At 37.7% G+C, this 22,821-nt stretch overlaps 1 protein-coding gene across 3 annotated transcripts in view; it reads left to right on the forward strand.

The window, feature by feature from the left end:
* The first annotated feature begins 15,456 nt into the window (after positions 1-15,456).
* ntrk3b (neurotrophic tyrosine kinase, receptor, type 3b) overlaps positions 15,457-22,821 on the forward strand; it is a 52,320-nt gene continuing 44,955 nt past the window's right edge. For all 3 annotated transcript variants that reach the window (XM_030764942.1, XM_030764941.1, XM_030764943.1), the window contains exon 1: positions 15,457-15,701. In XM_030764942.1, coding sequence (XP_030620802.1) covers positions 15,457-15,701 — 245 coding nt within the window. The remainder of the gene's footprint in view (positions 15,702-22,821) is intronic.

Genomic DNA, 22,821 nt, shown 5'->3' on the forward strand with positions numbered 1-22,821 from the left:
GCCTCCTCAGTCACTGAGTTGTTATCACCGCGAGAGTGTGTACTCTCTTATTGCTGAGTAAACATTTCCACTTAAATCCTGCTTCCATTTAGGTTTACATGATCACTGTGGCTCATATATCTCAGACGCCCTCGGAACTTCATTTTCTTCATTTTAAATGCGGATTAAGCTGGGAGCTCACCTCTTAAGGAGCATTTAAACTGAAACTAGAAGACAATGCATGGTTTTGGAATGGTGCTGTAACTCTCTAAAGACCATTAGTACAAAGCTCAGCAATAAGATATCAGATGATGAGACGCTATGCCAATTTGCTGACCAGAAACTTTTGTTTTCCCTGTCCAGTTTCCTGTTTTAATGAACCTTATATTCGTCTGAGAAGGATAAAGTTCTTTTCTCTGAAGAACTACAAACGATCGTTTAGTTTAGAAATGAAAAGGTTATAAAAAGTGTCACTTTCAGAAGAAAAGCATTCTTTATTTAATGTTTTAAAACATTAAATAAGGGCTAGATCAGTGAGTTTTTTTCCTGCAGATTTGTTGATTTGACCTCAACGGATTTGTCTGAGTTAGGGCTTATGGCACTAATGTCATTCACTTATTTATTGGAAAAACACTTTTTATTTTATACTTTGGGGTTGCCTTAAATTTGACCTTTTTTAACGGATTCAGTAGAGGCTGTTAACAGATGGACAATATGTCATTTTAATGAGTTAGCTCGCTTATAGATAATACAGTGCAATCAAAATTTAGCTTATGTTGATTAAATGCGTTTATGTAATAAGTGAAGGTCATCATTATCATTCTGTACCTACCCAGGTACAATTTTAAGCTAAAGTTTATATTTCAAACAATGCAGGAATCTCTAGTTACAGTGTGCCAGCTCGAAGTCATGTTCCTGTCAGCCAGTTACCTCAAACATCTCAAGAATGCTTGAGGTTGAGCTATTTAAATCCTACACAAATTAAATGGAATACATTTTTGGTTGATGGTGCATTAATGGAACAAAGATGTGACTGAGAGCTGTTCAAACTCAGCATAGTATTCGGATCACCGATGGTGCGGCATCAGCATTATCAGGATAGACAAATTTCCAGTGTTTGAAAATTAAAGAGGAATCTAACCACGATCTCTGTTAGTGTCAATTTATTAACCTTCATTTTGTTTGGTCACAGTCTATACAACCTCCATCAAGTGACATTTTCAGTGGTTTCACCTTGTCAAAGAAGAAGAATGTTTTGTATCATTCTCAGTAGAGGGTGTCATTAATATAGCCCTCCGGGGTTGTTTCACACTTGCGAATTTGTTAGATGGTATTTGTGTAGTGAACAATAGGGGGTCTCTGTGATGTTAGTAGATTTATCACTGACACATGAGAGGATGTGAGTACTTCTGAGCGAGCGGACAAGCAGACATGCCTTCTAAAAAACAAATGGTAGTGGGAATTGGCTCCTTGAGCACAATGCAGGATATGTCACCGGTGCCATTACCTGTTATAATGGTCTGTGATTTGTCGCTTTCTGACTCTGCCTCCACAGGTTCTCATTCAGCGCTGTGCTGTTGATGCACTTTTGTGAGTGTGCTCCATTAAAAAGTCATTAGGGGTGTGAGGAGGCAGGATGGGTCTGACCCTCTTGGCAAAACGAGCTGCTTGAAATTGCCCCATCCATCATAATTACACCTATTGGACCGAGCTATGAGAGGCTAGGGAGTGAGCCCCTTGGCTGACCTGGCACAGGCGCTGTGAATAGGGGAACTGGAATTGAACTTAAACCCCAGGGGAGATAAAGGCAACAGGGACTAGGAATGTTTGAGTGAGTCAAGCTCAGAGAGATCTATTGCCATTACGGTCTGATCTAAGCATTGCAATGACCCCAGGATGCTCTCTTAATCTGAACACCCCTTGGTGTCTGCTTTTTTCGGGACACTTGGCAGTCAGCCTATGTGTCACGCGTCATTTGGGATCAATACTATTTTAAGTAATCATCTACATCTCCAAAAGGTTTATTTAAACATAGTGGTTTTCCTGAATCTGTAAATGTGTTTTGGCATACAAGAAAAACATTTTAGTAGCTGTCATACACTTTGATGAAATAGGAGTGACAAAAGACCAACGAAACCACAACAAAAGCACGCAAAAATTGCTTTCTTTAGAAAATATCTTTTTATTGTACAAGAGACAACACAATAAATCATAATTCATATTTTTCATGTTTGTAGAATGCTTCAATAAAAACCTCACACCATTTCTTACCATGCCAGCAACTTGAAATGTTCTATTAGAATTGATTAGATGGAAGCAGAGGTGAGAGTTCTAAGTGATATATTTGTGTCTTTTGTGCTATTAATTCCTCCACTTCTCCTTCTGACACCTGCAGAGCCTTTCCGTGCACCCACCAGCACAGTACGGGGTCTCTGCTGACTGATGGGTAGTGAGGAGACATAGAGATGGTTATTATTAATGATGACCGCCACAATACATTGTACTGAAAATACAGATTAAATAGTGTGTGAAATGCACACCTGTTTATGACTTGCTCTGTGCAGCAAAGCAGCTCGACGGTGGGGTTGAATGCTGTTCCAGGGTCAGATTTTATTGGATAACACCAGCAGATGTGAATCTGCTCATCAGTCATTACAGTGACAGCTGGAAAGCACAACTCAGCATGTGATTGATGCGAATGGAAGTTTTAGAGATTTAGAGGCCCGTATGGCAGTTTTCTGCATTAAAACTGGATCGACACACTCATATAAACTTCTGCTTGAATACCCACTGGCACCAATCATAAGTGTTTTCTCCGGCTGATTCACAGCTTGGTGTCGTGCTTGATTATTGTTTGTAAAAACAGTTTTACGTGAATCGTCATTTGATGTTTTCTTCAGCATAGATAGAGTTATTCGATCACTTCACTTGCAAAACAGTGTCACAATCAGGTAGACATTGCTGTGGTAGTTTATATTGGGTTGGTCCCATTATATTTTTGAAATATTGCAACTGATCTTATTTGCGAATAATGAAAGATTCTATTTCCTTGTACGGCCAGAAGAACAATTTTGTAAAATAAAAAACAAGGTCTACAGAATCTTTGTAAGTTATCTGCATAGTAATATGCTTTGACAAATAGTGTGCTGCAGCCATTATACATTTTGAAAGACTTGCTATAATAAATAATCTCTGATTATTACTAAATGTGTCAGGAACTACCAGTTTCCTCTTTGAGGTCACTAACAAACAGAAGAGTTTTTAACAGAAAAGGTGTTCTGGTTTAACCTGCATCTTCTGAAAAGAATGATCAGGAAATAAATTGTTAAATATTAATGAAAACAATATTTCTTTATGTGTTCAATATTTAATATATGTGAGAAAATTCATTTTAATGATTTAAGATGGGGAAGTGTATGGAATGATAACTGAATTCAACAGTGCTTAGCCTCTGAGAATTCGAGACTGAAGTATTACATTATTTATCCCTTATATCCTTCATTTCGAATGCTCACAGGAAACATTTCCACATAGCCAAAAGCTTTATCATCTTTAAAATTTCATTTAAGGATTGTGATGCCTTAAATTGACGTGCTTTTTTTTTCTTCCCTACTGTTTTGCTCTGCCTAAATAGAAACACCACAATCCTTTAACTGAACCACTCCCAAATAAATCTAGTGTCTTGATCTCTCTTAATTCAATTCATGACAACTGGAACACGCAGCCAAAAAGCTGTGTGCATTTTAACACATTTTTCTTTCCCCTTGCTGCTTTTCAAATGGTCCATTTTCTTTGGTAATGTTGTTTTCCTTTATTCCCCCCTCCTGCATCGATTAGACAGGCTTTGTGGATCAATAGATTGCTGTAGATCTGAATGATTGTTCCATGGCTGTGTGGTATACAAGTCTCCTTGGACCACTCCACCATCAAGCTCCCTCATACGCTGTTCAAGGTTATGCACAAAGAATAAATGACACAACACTGAGGCTGAAATAAGGAACAAATGTTTCATCTAAGAATGGTCCGAATACACTCAGCACAATCTATCTGTGTGCTTCACATGGTCGACAATGCATATTATTTAATGTGATACCAGTCGTTGCTCTACTGTGTGATTATTGCTGAATTGTATTAATCTCATTGCTCACCTCAGATATGATTTTGTAATAAAGGCCACAGCAACTGTAGTGCTACAGTTAGTGCTGCACTTGTTAAACATTTATTGGACAGATAGTAAAGGTAAGCACTGTACTGTCTTTTCTTCATATGAGCCTACAAACACAGATCATATTTAATGGTTTATTCATTCATATTTGCAATAAAATGTAGTATGTGATTTTGATAAAACAGTGTTCAACATTTGCTCATGTGAATTTAATAGTTTTTATGTCATACTGTCCTATTTTGGATGACTGAGCTGAGACTAGATGGAACATAATGCAAACTGAATTGTGTCATTGAGTGTCATCACTGATTTTCTCAGATATAATCATGTCAAAGAATAGGAAGAGGAAATTTTTAAAATGAACTGAATTATTCATAATTCAAACCTAAGACGAACAGTGGAAAATCTTGTACTTCAATAGCAAATCAGGCGAAATAATTCACCCTATGTCTCGACGGCATTCAAATTTATAAGGCTTTTGACAGTATGAATGGGGAAAGTCGTTGGAAAATCTTTACAGTGTGTGGCACCACTCACAGTATCATAGAAGTTCTAGAATGCTCTTGTAAAGGTTTTGAATATGCTGGCCTGATGAACAACAGTGCCATAGTCTGCTCCCCCATCACATCAAATGCTCATCAAGTACGCATTCTATGGCCATTGATTATTGGTCCTGGCTTTGGTCGTCTTTTAACTCCCTGCTGTTCTTGACCTTATTAAGGCCTGCTTATTACGTGAGGATCTGGATTTCATAGATGATATCACCTTGCTCTCTTTGCAACAGAACCACATTCAAGAGGAAACAACGTGGTTGAAACAGTTTTCGGAATAACTGATACCGCAGATTAATGTGCATGAGGCTCAGAAGAGGCATCAAGACAAAACAGGAAGTACCAGGAGAAACCACTGGAGCAGGTGGAGGAAATCGTTTACGTCTGGGCTGTAATTAGCAACGAAAACACCACCAAGACAAACTCTCTTCCAACGCAAACATTTGGAAGTCAGGACAGTATAGACTAAAAAACAAAAATGTGCACCTCTACGTGTAAAATCAGTTCAGACCAAACAAGATCTCAAACAAAGACCTCTACGTCACGGCCAATTTAATGTGCTTTACACCGGACATTGATGTAATAAGACATTGGCGGCTGGGCACGGTCTTTACAATGGAAGACTCGAGAGTGGAAGTCCTGTGGTAAACATCTCAAAAGGACTGTCTATAGAGCAGACCAAGGACCACCTGGTGTTGCACTATGGAGGGACAACTTAACACCCTTGGGCTATCTTTGGTTGAAGCTGAAAAAGTGGCTTTGGACCGTCTGGCTTGGAGAAAGCATTTCCACAGCTTTATGCTCCACAGGGAGCCAAGGGGAGTAATAGTACCAATAGTAACTGGAAATGATTAGTGAATATGTATATATATAAATATATCTTAACAACACTATTCACTCCTTGCAAATGACCACAAATTCTTGTCATAGCACAAAATATATTTGTAATTCATTTAATATGTCTTCTAAAAACAACAGTCAGCACTTCAAACAGCATTAAATGAATCATCCTACATTAGAGGAGGGTAAATGATCTAACCACAATGCATTTCACATGGTAACCTGATAAACTTACAAACTTACTGGCCTGCTGACTGAAGCTAAAGTGATTTGATAACCCATGCAAAACAACACTTAATGGACATGATAAGGCAAAAAGTGCTGATATGCAGTTCTAGATTGTAGAAAACCATTAGCGGTTTGTTATTGGTCTACAGAAAGTTATTTGTGAAGAAAATACATTTGTCAGATTCCTCTTGTAATCAAATGAAAGCAGATGTCCTCGATTACCACAAGTGTTAGATATTTTTGCAGGATTGCATGGCAGGGAGCTTACGGTAGGTCTCCTGATCTGCCTGCTGGCTCTCTGCTGGACAGATTTAGTGCACTGCCTGTGTTTTTCATCCTCTCACGTGGTGAGTAGTTCCCCTGGAGTCTTATTCTGACAAAGAAAATTCAGCAATAATTACGCCTTGCACCCCTACTCTTTCCTTGTTTTGTTTTCAGAAGACAAAGTCCTTACTTGCACATCTATGTTACGCAGAACACACTACTCAATACACTACTCAACTCAGTTCAGGGGCATGATCATTATTCTATTTCACCATTTTATTCAGATTTGTATTTATATTTCATTTAAGGTGAAATTACACATTCAGAGGTTTGAAACCGCCGTCGACAGTGTTACTACTGATGCATCACTGTGGATTTTTTATCCCCAGACTGTAAATAAACTGACAGACTAATGAATACACAAACATCATTCAGGTGATCGCAGGCCCATCATATTGCTTTTACATCACAATGACTTGAGAGAATATCAGTGCTGTCATTTAAGATTCCTTACATAAGATACAAACACCAGGGTCTGAGCAGATGGAATACTTACTGCCAACTTGAAGTGTTAACCCTGACCAAAAAGTATAAGCACTGATCTAAAATAAATAAATAAATAAATAGATGAAAATTAACAAGATTACAAATGAGCGTCTGTACCAGGTTTTTCCTTTACAAACAAGTCTTGAACATGTTCATTGTTACTGTGAGTAGTTTGTATGCAATAGTTTTTGTTTTTGTGTGTGTGTGTGTGTGTGTGTGTGTGTGCGTTTGCATATGTCTGTGTGGCATTAACTTTAAGTTAGTTAGCTCATTATTGATGTATCTACATCAACATCATTTTTTTTGTTTGTTTTGCTTAATCCATTCATTTTAAAAACAGTTCAAATCACTGAAATGAAATTGTGGCTGTTGTCTTTTAATCCATTAAAAGGTTGTCCTTAGCATTTCACCCACAAATGTGCAGCATTTTCTTACTCTTTTTTTCCGTACAATTTGCCTGCTGTTATCCGATCTTTAAGGAGTGAGTCTTTGAATGATAGTAACACACTGAGAAGGCCTCTGCAGATTTACTGTTGTGGTAGCTGTAAGACATTTTTGTGCTTTTGCTTTCCTGAGCAAGTGATACTGAGACTGTATGAAGTCTTTGACCATGAACCAAGAAGTTCTTTAACCGCTCTTGTAAACACTGATATCACTGAATAACAAGTGATTAATGGGCACTATGTCCTGATACACTTGAAAAATAACATTTGTTGTTGGTTTACCTTCTAGACAAAGGCCAAGGCTTCAAAAGAATGTAGCACTTTCCTTGTTTCATCCCAAAGTGAGGCACTGGGTCTTGATAATGTTTTAGTCATGAGTGGTGGGATGTGTCTGTAGTGGTGACTGTGATGATATTCTTGCTGTTGTGCTGAAAAAACAAACAAACACACAACATATATATGATTAAGCCTTATATAAATATATATGGTTAAGACTGTATGTGTTGTTTGAGCTGGTTTTCATCTTCATGTGTATCATTCTAATATTTCCATATGTCTCATGGTGTGTCATCATAGTTACACTTCATCAGTCAATGTTTTTTTTTTTCCTAGTTACAGTGCAGCAGTGTTATCTCATGATGTCAAGTGAAACTTTTGTTGGTGATTCCATTACAGTCAATTAGTAATTTATGTTCAACAGATATCTTGTTGCTTTGTCAGCCAATGAAGATTATCCTTAATTTTAACAGGACTAGGGGAGTGTGGAGGTAGTTTAACTGGTGGTGACAGCCGATGACAGATTATCAGACTTGACTGCCTTCTTGACAGTAATGCTCATCTACTAAACAGCTAGTTAGTAGTAGTAGTTATATAAAAGGCTCATCCCAGCTGGTGTGTGTCAATGCCAAGCTCAATATCTTTATCCGGTCAAATCTAAAATATGCAGTGTAACGGTTATCTCCTTTCACTTTGAAAAATCATCTGAACTGTTTATTTTATTTGAATGTAAGTACAGTCAAAACAAGTTTATACATTAACAAACTCGTCTTTTGTTTTCTAGGGACAGTTAAAGAGCAGGTAGATAATATATTACTGATATGTTTTAACGGACTCAGAGTTTGCTGACTCATAGGCCACATTGAAAAAATACTTTAAGTTAGCTCCTTCCAGAGATGACTGTCTGTCCAATAATTGTCAGCAAAACCTTTTATTGGTGGATATTTAATTGTATTAATCTCTAAGATTACTGTCCCTAGTGTTTGAAAATGTAAGTGTGACACAGTAAAATTCAGGGTCACTTAAGTACAGCGCAACACTCAGCAAAGAAATATGATAATCATTTCTTGGTGCCATTTCAGCATTTGGGTGATGTATTTGAGGTTTGCCGCTCTCTGACACCAAAAATAACAGTTTTACTTTTAATTTTGTCTACTCAGCACACCTGGACCATGATTTAGTCCTGGTCTTTGACACTGATTAACTACAGTTTGCAGTGTGGCACTCATCGCACAAAGATATGAACTCTCTTGCATCTAATCTCACATCTCTGTTTTCAAGAAAGGTTTTTAACTGAACTCTGTGTAGCTTACACTCTGTCTGGATAATACCAACATTTCAAAGAGAGGGAGCAAACAATATGTCTATTTTTCATAGCCTCTCAATTTACAAATTACTGCGTTGTTGTGTCTTTCTTTAGTCTTTCTAAGTTGCACTTGTGAATTAAAATGTAGACTTCTAAACTTTTTTAATATTTGGAGGAAAAGAAATGTTTAAATTGTGATCATAAGCCAAGGTGAAAATTTATTCACTGACGCATATTCTCAGATCGTGAGAACCGGAGGCTGTGGCCTTGTAGCTATTTCTGCTGAAAGGTATGAGCAAATACGGAAAGACAGTCTGGCGTGTGTTGTTGTGCACCTGCTGTATGTCTGTGGAGAACCTGCAATGTCAGGCAGACATAAAGAGAGACATCAGACTCACTAAGCAATGGGATGCAGTCTTGGGTTTCTGACTCATACACTTATGCAACATGGACCACTCCATCTCTTACTGAGAAAGAGAGGATGTTACTCCCACTGAAACATGCTGGCCTTGACTGTATTTGAATTGAACGAACAAGTAAAGAGTCCCGACAGCTTCATCATTATGGTGTTAACTAAAGCTGACTACAATCAGCAGCTGTCTCATTATTCATTTTTCTGTTTCCTGATCTCCCTCACACATCCTGCTTTAAACTGAATGCTAAACACGAACGTAGATGTTCAACGTCCTAATAATGAGATACTGAGAAAATAGTCATTAGCATTATAGCTGGGGTCAAATCTACATGAAAGTGTACCCTGTACAGTCACTTACATTTTGGATTTTATAGTGATATTATAATTAAAGACTGTGCAGGGCACACAAACTATTACATGTAAATGCAAAACTATTTTCATGCCAGACATAGTACCGGATTAAAGACTCTTACCTTACATGTCCTTAAAACTCTGGGTGTCTGGGTGTATAAAGAAGGCATTTCACAATTCAGAGTTTGATATTTCCTGACACATCTTGAATTGTGCATAACTGATTACATGAATTGTCATGTAATCTGAATTTAAATACCTTGAGAACAAAACAAAACCACATCAATACAAAACAAAACACCATTTATTGAACCTTTCCGACACATTCAAGAATTTAGCTGAAGCTCTTATGAAGAGCAGCTTAGAGCTTCTCTGTGACACTGGTTGTCCATCTGTCTTGTTCAGGGGAATTCAATTCACAACCCTCTTGTGCCTGTGCCACTACTACTACTTCTGCAAAAACTGCAACAATCCGGCACAATGGTTCTAAAGCTACTCTGAAAAACAACGCAGATTAACAACAGTTGTCACACATTTCTGCCACTGCTTCACATAACATTTCTCTCATATCGTGGCCTGTTTCCTTGTTTAGGGTCCATTATGAATGCAAAGTGCAGCTCAACTGTGGCAACACAGAGGTGTCCTCCTGCTCTTACCCTGGATACGTGAATCTTTGTGGGGAATATTTCAAAACTTTTTTTTTCACCCTACCACCTATTTTTTTTGGCCTGCGTGTGCAGAAAAGGTGATGGAAACATCATTCACACTTTGCCTCCCTTTAGACATAGATTTCTTGACCTCTCTCACCTATCTCTCTCTTTTTTTCATCCCCCTTGATAAGTTTCATCAAATGTGACTCCATCTTGACAGGCCATCTCCCACTGGTACATTACACGCTGAAGCCGAGAACACTTTTATACCTCATATTAATGTCTGTTGTAATCATTTCTGTACCTCATATTTACGTCTATTGTGAATATTTCTACACTTCATATTAATGTCTGTTGTGAACACCTCTGTACTTAATATTAATGTCTACTGTGAACACTTTTGTACCCAGGGGTGTTTCTAGCTATTGAAAAGATCAGGGGCTAAGTCCGGGGCTAAGAAAACTAGAGCTTTTCATCTGGGTGTGCGCATCTTCCAAATCTGCGTGCGCCGTGTAGCGCTCAATTAGTCCCCCCTCCTTTGGACACTGCCTGTCAAAATCCGCTGTGTTACACAGTCTGTCTGTTGTTTTGCTATAAACACCTCTCTTTCAGGGCGAAAATATTCGGGGCTAGGCTTAAAATATTCGGGTGAACACTTCTATACCTCATACTTATGTCTACTGTGAACATTTTCCTCTAAGCTACCTAATTTTATCACAGTTTCATCTGTGCTGATGTGAAATCGACAGAAAAAAAACCTAAATTGTTATTTGTGCCTGAGTGCATGACACAACACAAACTTGACTTATATGCCCAATATTATAATTCTGTTTCTATTGCAACACTGTACTATTATAATCACACTGTAATAACATGCCAAGTTTCAAGTTCAAATGATTACTCCTTCTCTGATACAAAAATTCTTCTAAGAAAGTAGACTTGTTGTATCAGTGCTGTACAGTGATCTAATTTTATTAAACTGTTATTTGCCAATTGGAACTCCATTTTTTATGTCAATGAAAATGATAAAATTTTGTCTACACAAATACAAATGAAGATTACAGCTCACAATTAAATTGTGGCATATTAAATTGCTGCGGGTTTATTATCTTGTAGTTCTCTGAATAGACAGTCAAGTTGCAGATAGAATGGAATGGAATCAAATCAAATTCTAGTGGTATGTAACACTAAAATGTGTGTTGGGGTTGGGGTGCTCGGGTCGGGTCGGTGAGGCTTCATTACATATTATAGTCTTTTATTGTTTACATGTGATTCTGAACATACTCAAAGGCTTTTGCAATGGAAAGCAGCATATGTCTACTCCAGGACATATTTCAGTAGGTACAGACTTAAATTGTAACATGCCATCAGCATGATTTAAGTAGTAACAAGTAACCTATCAGTGGGGCCATTTTGTAACCACAAGTTACAGCAGTTTTAACTGAACACGTAGCCTAGCCTATAATTTAAAGTCCACCTTACCGCTTCAGTCTGCTCCTTGAACATAGCATTGCTGGCCACTTGAGGATGCTGATGCCCAAACAGTATGTTGAGTTTTTTTTTTTTTTTTTTTTTTACATTTAAGGGGGCCTGTGCCTTTTCCTTTGTTCTCTAATGTTTTCAGCCCCTTCTTTACTTTTTGTCATTTTCTTGTCCATAGCTTTCTTTGGCCATCTCACTGCTGCACGCCACTTATGCCTAGAATATCTAGAATGTTAACGCGCATAAACTAACTTGGTTGTGATTGGCCAGTGAGCCCAGTCTGGGAATGCACACGTGGCACGCTCTCATGCGCACCCCGAAAGATGGGCACACAGAGACGACTGGTAAAGAGACAGACAGGGCCAGTAAAAACGTAATGGATTTTTTTGACGATCCACGGGCCCACCGATGCAGCGGCCCACCAGGTTTTGTCCTGGTATGTCCGATGGTCAGTACACCACTGCAAGTAGTTATAACATTAATACAATACATAATCATTCTGTAGCAGAAGAAGAAGAAGAAGAAGAGGAAAAAGGTGAAGGAGGTGCTTCAGGTGAAATAACAGCAGGCAACACATTCATTAAAAAAAAATCTATTTAGTAAATGGCCTTGTCCTGGTACATACATCATATCCAATACACTTATGCTGTAGGCTCTTAATTTTAACTTTCAACTCAGGAACAAACAAACAAACAAATCCTGAACCTTTTTGTTTGCAAATGTGCTGGTACAACAATCACAAAAACTGATTTCAATGCCGAATTAAATGTGTCCACTGCTTTGTCCATGCTTTGAGCCTAATTAATCCATTTGAATTAAAGATGACATAGTAAAGATCTTGATGTCGCACTCACAGAGAGTAGGGAAAAGGAGCAACTTTGATCTTTACAGTAAAATGGAAGTATCAGTAACAGGGGAGGAAAAAGTCAGCCAAAAAGATCAGCAAAGACTTGACTGAAATTTAATTAAAAATGTCCTGACAATAACGAATGATTTAATAAGACTGCCTTTCACATTACAGCCACCTCAGTCCAGATGAATGAAGCTATTCTTGAATTTTCTCAGAACTTTTCTATGGCAAAGTAATATAGAGCATTTTTCAAAAACAAAAATCGAGTCATGAGCTCCTGCTGCACCGAGTAACTTGCTGTGAAAATAATCAAAGATCTCATCAGGATCTGTGTTGCATAGTTCAGTCAAAACATTGTTCAAACATTTTGAATCCTTAATTATTTAATCTTGCTCCTTCTTCTTCTTCTTCTTCTTCTTCTTCTCTCTTCACAGAAGCCAACTGAGAGGTAGCTTGTTTGGAAGCTCAGTGAAAATTTCTTGAAACAAAGTTCAAAGTTTTTTGAATTTCCCCCAGATATTAAAAGGCAACAAAATCCACTGAGATTTATGTGTGTTAATTTGAACCCAGTGATGTCTCAGACAAGCTTATCTCACTTGCTCAGGATATGTCTAGTTTTATGGCCCTACTTTTTCATTGTGCTTTCATTCACATTTTTTAAAAAGATTTTGAGATAAATCTCTCAAGGCCTGATTAGTTCTATGCCATTTGGCTCACATCTTTGTATTCACTTAATTCAATGTAATATCAAAGTCAGTAGGCTTCAATTTTAACTTCATTCAGCTGAATGAATTATCTAAGCTAGGTAAGAGTGAATGACAGCCTTAACTCACAAAAGGGAAGGACAGGATTGAGACAGACGAAGAGGCAGACTGCCCTCCTGAGTAATCATCCAAAACAGATGCAACATCTTGCCACTGTCTCACTCCCCAGTGCCCACAGGTAACTGTTGCGATGCCAGGGACAGGTGGCCTGAGACTGATAGAAAAGAATAAAGGAATATTCTCAAAATCATTAATTCATCCACTTCAAAGAGACTAAGATTAGACTGGTCATGTATAAATATACATACATATATATATGTGTGTGTGTGTGTGTGTGTATGTATGTACATACACACACACACACACACACACACACACACACACACACACACACACACACACACACACACATATATATATATATATGTATTTATTTAATTTGACCCTCATTTAAAATGGAGGAGCTTGATTTGGCTGACACAATCTTTCTGGTCTCAAAGTTTTTAAATGGAAAAATTCTGATGTATTAGATATCATGTACCATCAAACAGCATCATGAGACAGGATTGCTTTCTGAGGAAGCAGTGCTGTCTCAGTGCACTTTGGACAGTTCCTTAAAGATATACTTTGTCATAAGGAGCACTGATATGAGATTAGTGGCTTATAAAACAATTTCCCTCCAAACATCCTGACGTCAAGGACAGTACTGTAGGACATATATTAGTTTAGGGTATCTGTGATAGGAAACACATCTCTAATACAGCATGGAGTGTAATTTCCCAAGGCAAAATGCACACCAAATGCATTGCTCATGCTACAAGAGCAAGTAGGCAGCTGAATTTCATGCTGATATAAAGTAGCTGCTGTAGCTATTCTTGATTTTCTGGTGAGAGTGACATCACTTGCTGAAGCCAACTCATAAATGCCTCATTCTATACCAACCATGGGCACACAAAACAGATGTATGACTCCAACACAGGAAATATTTCATTCTCTGTGGCTATAGGAAATTTAACATGAAAGACTGCAAGATTACAAATGTACATTGGTTGCCTTTGGGTCTGAGACAGAGATGTGTATTTTTGTTTAACACTAGTAGGACACTGTATTGACAGGATTTATGTCAGAGTTTGGAGTGGTTCCTGCAAATAGATTCTTGTAATTATCCTTTGCCTCCCTTTTGCCTCAGGTATAGCGAAAAACTAATGTACAAACAGGATAACCTACCTTGCTCATCCTCCGGGTGACACAGAAATCCCAGAGGACTAACAGACCACAGCCACAAGGAGAATGTATCCGCAGTTTGTTTTCCAAAATCTTGATGAAGCAATCATTAGAGAGTACTTACAGCTCAGAAGCACTAATCTAATCAAAATCTTCCATCAGGCAGCTTATAATGAACACTTTTCTGTTTCCTCTATCCTAAATCTCCATTCATGGGTGCTGATTCACAAAGAACACAAAAATGGTTAGTTTATCTCTGGGTTATGGGAGCGTGTAGGATTAGTGCTCTTTCTGGAATTCCACGTTTATTTTATCCATAGTTCTCCTCTCTGCTCAATTATTTGATCAGGGATCAAACCATATTTTAAGTAGATTTACCCTGCGTTTTATGCCCTGCCTAGAAAATAAATGGCCAGATTAAGAAGAGACAGGCTATTTATTCACTCTGCCAGTGACACAGCTAGGCTCTTTTTTTTTTCTTTTTTCTTTTTTAAATAAAAGGCCTTGGCGTTCAAAAATTATCAAATGTCAAAACTGATCATTAACAGTCTGGAGATAATTAAAGTGGAAATTATGTACTGATCAGTAAAAAATAATAAATATTAAATAAGTATTTTTAAGCAAAAACACTTACTGCAAGAAACATAGCTTTTTAAAATGGTAGCAAATAGACTTTCAGCCTTTTTTACCTCGGAAATGTTGGTGACTCACGCACCCATAATGTACTCTCCATCCGCCTCTCGCAGGTGTCAGTCTTAATTCTGCCCGGTAGGTGGGACTTCATGTTCAAACCGCAAACTTCTCGTTTCAACACGCACAGTGTATAACTCATTCGGTCTCTCAGTTTAGTCAGAAGAGCCACTGTTCCAAGGGGCACTCTGGGCTTCATTCTATCATGGACTGTGAAGTGAAAACCAAAGTGGAGTTCTGGAATTATCAATACTTGTTTTTATAACGCAATACTCTCCTACAATTTTAAGGGGGGTTATTTCAATATTGAACGATTACACCCCCACATAGGCGCATACTGTCTTATGTAGCCACACGCATTCAGATACATAGGGCTCACTCTCCGTTGATCATTAACACACGGATACATCGATCCATTTTGGACCGAAAGTCATGGATGTATGGTCTCATTCATTTCGACCTTGCTGGTGGAGGATTTTGTTTGTTTCAAGCATCTTCCAAGGCTATTTCAGCTCAATGCTTGATTGTCCGCCGACCTGCAGCTGCTCACCTACCGAGATCTATTGCAATAAGTCTGACAGTGGGAATTTCTTCCCTTTGCTCGCACTGCAAGATACAGGGAGCAATGGCAATAGCAGCAACGACATTGAAGATCTATTTAGGAACATCACGTCCATGTAAGTAAATGCATTCTTTTTCTCAGCTGTGGAAAGGAGTATACAAGCTTTGCTTTTAATGGTTGCCGCTAAACTGTGATTTATGAATTCGCTTCGCGTCTTGAGGTTAGCAACCGGTGACATAGGCTGTATTCAGGAGGATGAAAAAAAAAAAAAAAAATCAGGTCCATGGGATTTTAACTGGATTTTGTTGTATGAAGGGTCAGCCAAAGACATCTAATTACTAGCACAAATCAGGCCGAAATTCTCCCCAAATCCTTTCTTTAGGCATAGAGTCTTTACACAGACAGTAGGCTACACAATAGGAAAATATACTTAACCATCGTTTAAAGGCATCAGCAGGCATCACTATTCTTCCGGTGAATTCTTAGTGAAATATACTTTGAAAAATGCATGTTTTCTTTGCGTTTACTATTTCATTGTGAGAGTGAGTTCACTGCGGATTTCTCATGACATATTAGTACGTACCTGCTTTTTTTTTTATTCTGATCAATGAATTATATGTTGGAAGCAGTCTCTTGTGTTCGTCGTTAACGGAGTACTGGAGACCGCTTATATTCTCATTCACTGTGACGGAACATCCGCGGACTTGATAGACTCTCGCATGTGCGAGTGGTCTCTTTACGTAATTACGATTGATAAAATGGATCACTTGTCAGGTTCCCTACGGGTTCGGTTTGCTAATAATAAGACAAAAAATAGCACACTGTTCGTGTCTTTGGTCAGCACATTGGACAGCTCCCCATGAGACAGAGCTGTGACAATTAGCTGTGTGCTTAGGTGAATCTGTCTATCTATCTATCTATCTATCTATCTATCTATCTATCTATCTATCTACTTGTTTGCCCGTGAGATGACAAATACTAGAATATATGTTTAAGAAGAGGCAGGAAAATCGCTTTACAAGTTGTAAATGTAGTGTTCTGAGAACCTGATGCTGTGAGGCCATGATGCCTTGAAGTGTTATTTCATATGGATGGCTGAGTGGCATATCCTGTGGACCTATATAATGCCTGTGAAGTGCCATGTAGTCATAGCAATATTCAAGTGTTTTTATCTCTAACATTTCACAGGTCACAGGAAACTCAGTGAATCTGTGTTGTGTCATACAGCACCAACTGCTACATTATAAAGATCAGTACATACGCCCAAGAGAATCCCTCTCTCAGAGTTTGGTTCTTTTTATTTAATTCCCAGAACACAGTTCACATGAGTGCAGAGTATGTGTCTCGGTGCCATATGATTTAACAAGTATATGGTTGAAATAGGAGATTTTCCTTTTTCATATCTCTCAGTGGTATGTGCATCTTAGTGCATTAAACCAACACCAAATATACTAAGTATCTATAGTCTCACTGGACCTCTATATGTCACTCCACTCCATATAGATCTATTATTATTTTTATTATTATTATTATTATTATTATTACTATAATTATTATTATTATTACTTAATATAAGTGGATCATCAAGTTTGTATGAAGCAGCCTTTGTGTTAAGTAGGTCACGGCTGCCATCTGAGAATTCGGAGGAGAGCATTTGGATCTTTAGCATGCGGAGCTGCAGTGAAAAGACTGCCCATGTGACTGACCCCGCTTCTCCCACGCACCCTCACATCTGCAGAGCTCCACTTTACACAGGAATATAAATGAAGCACCTTCTTATTCAACAGTCAAAAGATGCATTGAAATCCTGTCTGAGAAAGACAGCTCGTGGGCAAGAGGTTAACATTTAGTCTAAATGTTAGACAGCCAGCTACTCAGTGACTTTTGAAGTGTGTATCCAAAGAGATTGCATTTTAATTAGCTTATCTTGACAATTTACGTTAAAAATCAGGGTCTTGACAATTCCACAGTAAATTTGTAATTTACAACTCAAAAATGGCCTCTATGCTGCACCTGTTTATTTGAACAGTGTAAAAGCATCTAGCTCATGTCTGATGACATGATGAACTCAGCAGTAAGGATGAGAATGTATGAGGTTGCCTGCTTTAATGACACAGAGAACATTATTTGGTCAGGCTGGGGTCTTTTCAGCAACACAGCTCAGTGAGTTTCAACATGTCTAAATGGTTGTAAGGGCTTTTACGACTGAACACATATTGTGACAAAATTATTGCAAAATGTCTTGCTCTGAGGAATAGCATTGGAATCATAATTCCGTTTGCTGGGATTTAAAATCATATCAACCACCTTTTAATGTTGTAATGTTGTAATTTGACCGATTCTGCCTAGAACATAATTGTAATAACAAAAGTTATGCAGAGGCGACGAAGTCTCTCTAGACAATGTCAAACAAATGATCCTTTGAAATGATCGCCCCTTGAATCCTCCAGTTGGGCTGTGCTTTTGTTGCCACTTGCATCACCAAAAAGTTGCACCACAATACAAGAGGAACAGAGTATGGATGTTGCCATATAGATGTAAAAATCTGTTATGTTATTACGTGAACAAACTCTAAAACATTATAAGTAACATCAGGATGGAAATTTGAACAGCTTATTACCCAGTAGATTTTGTGAGGTGTTATTGCAACTTTTGCTTTCAAGATTACTTTATTCCACTATGAAATATTGAACACTTCCAATCCAAGTACAAAATTCCTTTGATCTTTCTTTTCTAGGTCATGCAAAAGCCTCCGTGCCCTTACCCCAGCACATTTATAATTAGGTACAGTTTATTTCATATTGGCCTAATCTGTGCTGATAATTAATGTTCTTTTATGTTGATAACTGAAAATAAAGACCGGCTAGATAATTTATGTATATGTTCATGAATTTGCCTGAATAGGCAGTAGTTTCAACCCACACATAGCGTTATGTAAAAAAAAGGAATCACACATTGTCAAGTTTTTGATATACAAAGTTAAGCCATTGAGAAGCTTTGTCTATCAGTATTAGATAGACAAGAGCTGTAGCTCAGACTATAGGTTAACAAATGTGTTACAAGCAGTGCCATCAGTTATGCTTGTGAGTGTTTCCCACTACACCCCTTAAAGCAAAGCAGAATTACCACATGGTGTTTAATGTGGAAGGTGCTCCACTGAAATGCTACAGTTTATCCTTCTTATTTCTCTTACCATTTGAATATGATAATATGATCATTCATCACTGAGTGCACATCAGACAAAGAACTCAGGTGCTCTACGTCTAAACAGAGAATTCATCCTGACCTTTCATTTAATTCCCTCAAAGGCTCTCTTTGCTGTCCAACTGAAAATATTTTCCAGTCACTGACTATTTTTTTTTTGTCACTATTGGTACAAAGCTAATCTGCTACAGGACAACATGATTTTTCTTAGGTCAAGAGAGAGTTCTGGGTAGCATAAATGGCACATAGTGTGCTTGTGGTTAGGATTTGGGTTTTGCATGCTGAGCCGTTCCTGGAGCATCAGTCTAAACGACATAAGAGTATTAACAAGTCTCAAAATTGCTATGTATGTGGAAAAAGTATTTTCTTTCAAACAAAGTCTAAAGAGTACTAAATGTTTCTGTATTACATTCTCTTGAATTGGCTTTAAACATTGTTTTTAACAAACTGCAATCAGCAGAGATAAAACTTTTTATGTTTTCAAGACAGTGTTCTCACAGATGGACTGTAAAAATCGATTATTACTACCTCATGTGAACTCAAATTTTCTGACATGAATTTGGTGATTTGCCATAAGCTGAGAGCACATCCCATTCAAAATCAAATACAGTGGAAAATGAATGATGAACATGAGAAAACCTTAGTCAGGGTTGTCAAATTATGTTTTACAGAATTCACTTATTTGCAGAAGTTCTAGTGAACCTAAACATGATCTGACTGAAGTTTCAGGTAATTACCTGTCATTTGCAGCAGACTGTACAACACAGTTCAGCCACTTAAGCGTTGTACACTGCCTTCATGACTTCAAATCTCAATTTGTTTGAATATGTATTGTAGTGTATCTTTAATCCAGTTACATATTTGCAAGGTATTTCACAAAGTGGAATTACCGAGTTCTCTGGAGAACTCAAAACAATCATAGTATAGTCAAGTTATTGTTGTTTCACACACATGCGGATTATGCACTCTCAGGATTGCTAATCTTGTTATAGTCAAATGGAACAGCAAATCAGTATTCGTAAAATAACACAAATTTTGCATTATACAACTAACTCAGTAGTCCTGAATTGTGAAATACATTCCATGTTTTATGTGGATATTTTTGTCAAACCCAGCAAGCTTTACAAAGCTGTATACACACAGGGTACATATTAGTACAGTAGTGGCAAATTATGACCAAATGCATGTTTGTTAGAGGCTTTCAGATGGGAATTGTTTTAAACACTCTTTATTCCCTTAGCCAAAGGTTTCACAGACTGACATGCTGAATGGCTTTGTTGGCTGCCTGCCAGTGCAATATAATCATATATTTAATTAAAACTTCCAACTGAATGGGAAGCTGATTTTGAAGCAGATTTAACACGAAATGCTGACAGCAAGAGGTCCATGTTATGATGGTGTGTTATTGTTCATCGCGTACAAAAGTGTTATCCTTAAACCTTCCATGTACATTGAATCAGAGCTCTCATTGTTAGAGTGAAAGTGTGTTTGGGGTCTGCATTGACAAAAGACAGCATTGACTGTCTGGATTGGCTCTAGTTTTCTGAGAGATTCAAGATTAAGTTCAATCTTTTTAAACATGTTTTCAGTGTGAGTAATCATTGATATTCTCATACTCAGCTCATCTTATGAATACTGACAATTTAAGAAACTTTTCTAATAAAAACTGTAGGTGTCTTAATACACAATTCTATACAAATAAAAAACAAATTTGTTAAAAGCTAATATTCCATAAATAATAGTGTTAATGAGAATTTAAATGCAAAAATTATTTATGAGTTGTTTATTATTTTGCGACCACTGAATTAGCCTAAGCTATGCAGCTGGGTGATGCTTATGAACATGCTGGTCACAGTGTGGTTTTGGTTTGATGTAGAGGGTTTGAAATACAAAACCACCTGAAAACAAGAAACCCATTTTGATCTACTGTGCTTCTCACCACTGGACCTTTTACATTATTAAAAATTTGAAGCTTTATTCATTTGGGAATTTCAGAAAAAGACTAGCAAGGGAATGACATTTTGATTACTTTTTTAATCATGCAAAACATGTTGTTCTAAATGATGTCTCAGAACATGAGAGCATTTCTCAGCAGTGTATTATCCATGAAACTCTGCATTTAAAAACAATGCATATTTAGGATGATGAAGAGTATGCTACAAAGCTCATCTCAAACAGAAGGAGCGACAGCACTACAGACCTTAAATAATGCATTAATAGTTTTTGGCACCTGCAAATTGAGTTTTATATCTGTACCACACAAAATAGAAAATTATTACTCAGAAAATTTTCCAAACCTGAACTAAACTCTGTGGCATAAACATTTTAGACATCTTATAGAGACTGTGTTCCTGTCATGTGTTTAGGGTTGCAAATCGATTAGAAAAGCGCAGGGTTGGAGATGCACAATTGTGTGAAGTACTGGCTACGTATGGTTCTGCTACTCCCTTGCTAACGGTCTCTGGCTCATGGGGCCTAATTATACTTATTTTCATTTTGGACAGGATGTGGGCACGGACGTGGGGTGGAGATGTGCTGAATGTAGATACACTTGAGAGCGGGCACTGCTGAAACTATATTTACTCTGACAAATTCTACCCTTGGCTAGTGGAGTGGATATGCTTAGGAGCTGTAGGTCGTTGCTTACACACATCCAAACTGTAGACTGATACCATGCTAACGGTTGTAACAACGCTCAAACCTGACAAGCTATGTGTTTGGAAAAAAGAACACTCTGTTCATGTACAGACTATAATCTTTTTTATTAACAAACAGCATTCTTACTGTTCAGACATGTTACTGTTTTACAGTGGACAGCTGGGTTCATCTGCAGCGGCACAAGCTGTGGCTCGGATGACCTGTTGTTACCAAGAAATTATATAGTCAACTGGTCAATCAATTAGGAGGTCAATCTGTATGCCAATCAGTCCTTATAAGCTATCTGAAATAACTTCATAAATCATTATAGATTTCCCTCACCGTCACTTTTACAGTTCTCTGGTTATTGATCTACTGTCTCCTGTGGTCACATATACAGTGTATTTTAGTCTTGCCTTTGTAACCACAGTTTTGATGAATTTGTCATTGGTCAGTATCATTTTACTGTTCAGCAAAGAACATAACTATGTGATTCCTTTCTTTTGTTGAAGTAGAACAAATATTGGGAATACTCAGAAGAACAACATCATGCTTCAGCTCTCCCTGCCTGATTAATATGATTGAACTGAAATTCCTGTGCCACTATGTTTATTCAAAGAAAATTTGACTCCAGGATGATTCCTTAATTCCATCAGCAGATGGGGACTAGCTAAAATTCCATTGACTCATACAACTGAATGTATGCACATTATATATATGTGTGTGTGTGTGTGTGTGTGTGTGTGTGTGTGTGTGCGGCGTGCGTGTGTGTGTGTCTGTACTTGGGGACTTGAAATATCGAAAATTACTTTTGATTTGTAGAACAACTTTAAGTTGCTGCACAGTAACCACAGATGATTCAAAGCAATTACAGAGACATCTGTTTCAAATTTTAAGAGCTGAATGTTGGTTACAATCACTACAGCTTTCTTCGAAGTGTCTGCCGTTAAAGGGGCAGTAATGGATGTGGAAGTGGAATGGATGTAGAGTGGAATGAATGACAGGAATAGGTGGCCTGAACACTTCAGTAATGTGTTCGTCGATGAGTCATATGCAGACCAACAGTATGTTTAGAGCGCTGTTATACTGACAGAAGTTAATTTACCCTAATACCGCCCCCCCCCCCCCCCCCAAAAATAAAGCAAGATACTGTGTTAGAGCTCTGAAAATGAGACTGGTGTATGAAAAATATGAAATATCTGCATAGGCAAGTATATAGATATAGATATAAGCTAGTGTCTCGTAAGTAAGTAAGTAGGTAAGTGAGTGAGTAAGTGTCAGGGCCTTACAAAGGATTTACTATAGTACCTGATTTGTAGATATTCATCACATTAATTTATGTCAGATGATAAAATTTAAACACTCTCAAAGTCAATTTCACACTGTTGATTTTT

This window comes from Chanos chanos, chromosome 2 (genome assembly GCF_902362185.1).
Source record: "Chanos chanos chromosome 2, fChaCha1.1, whole genome shotgun sequence".
NCBI lineage: Eukaryota > Metazoa > Chordata > Actinopteri > Gonorynchiformes > Chanidae > Chanos > Chanos chanos.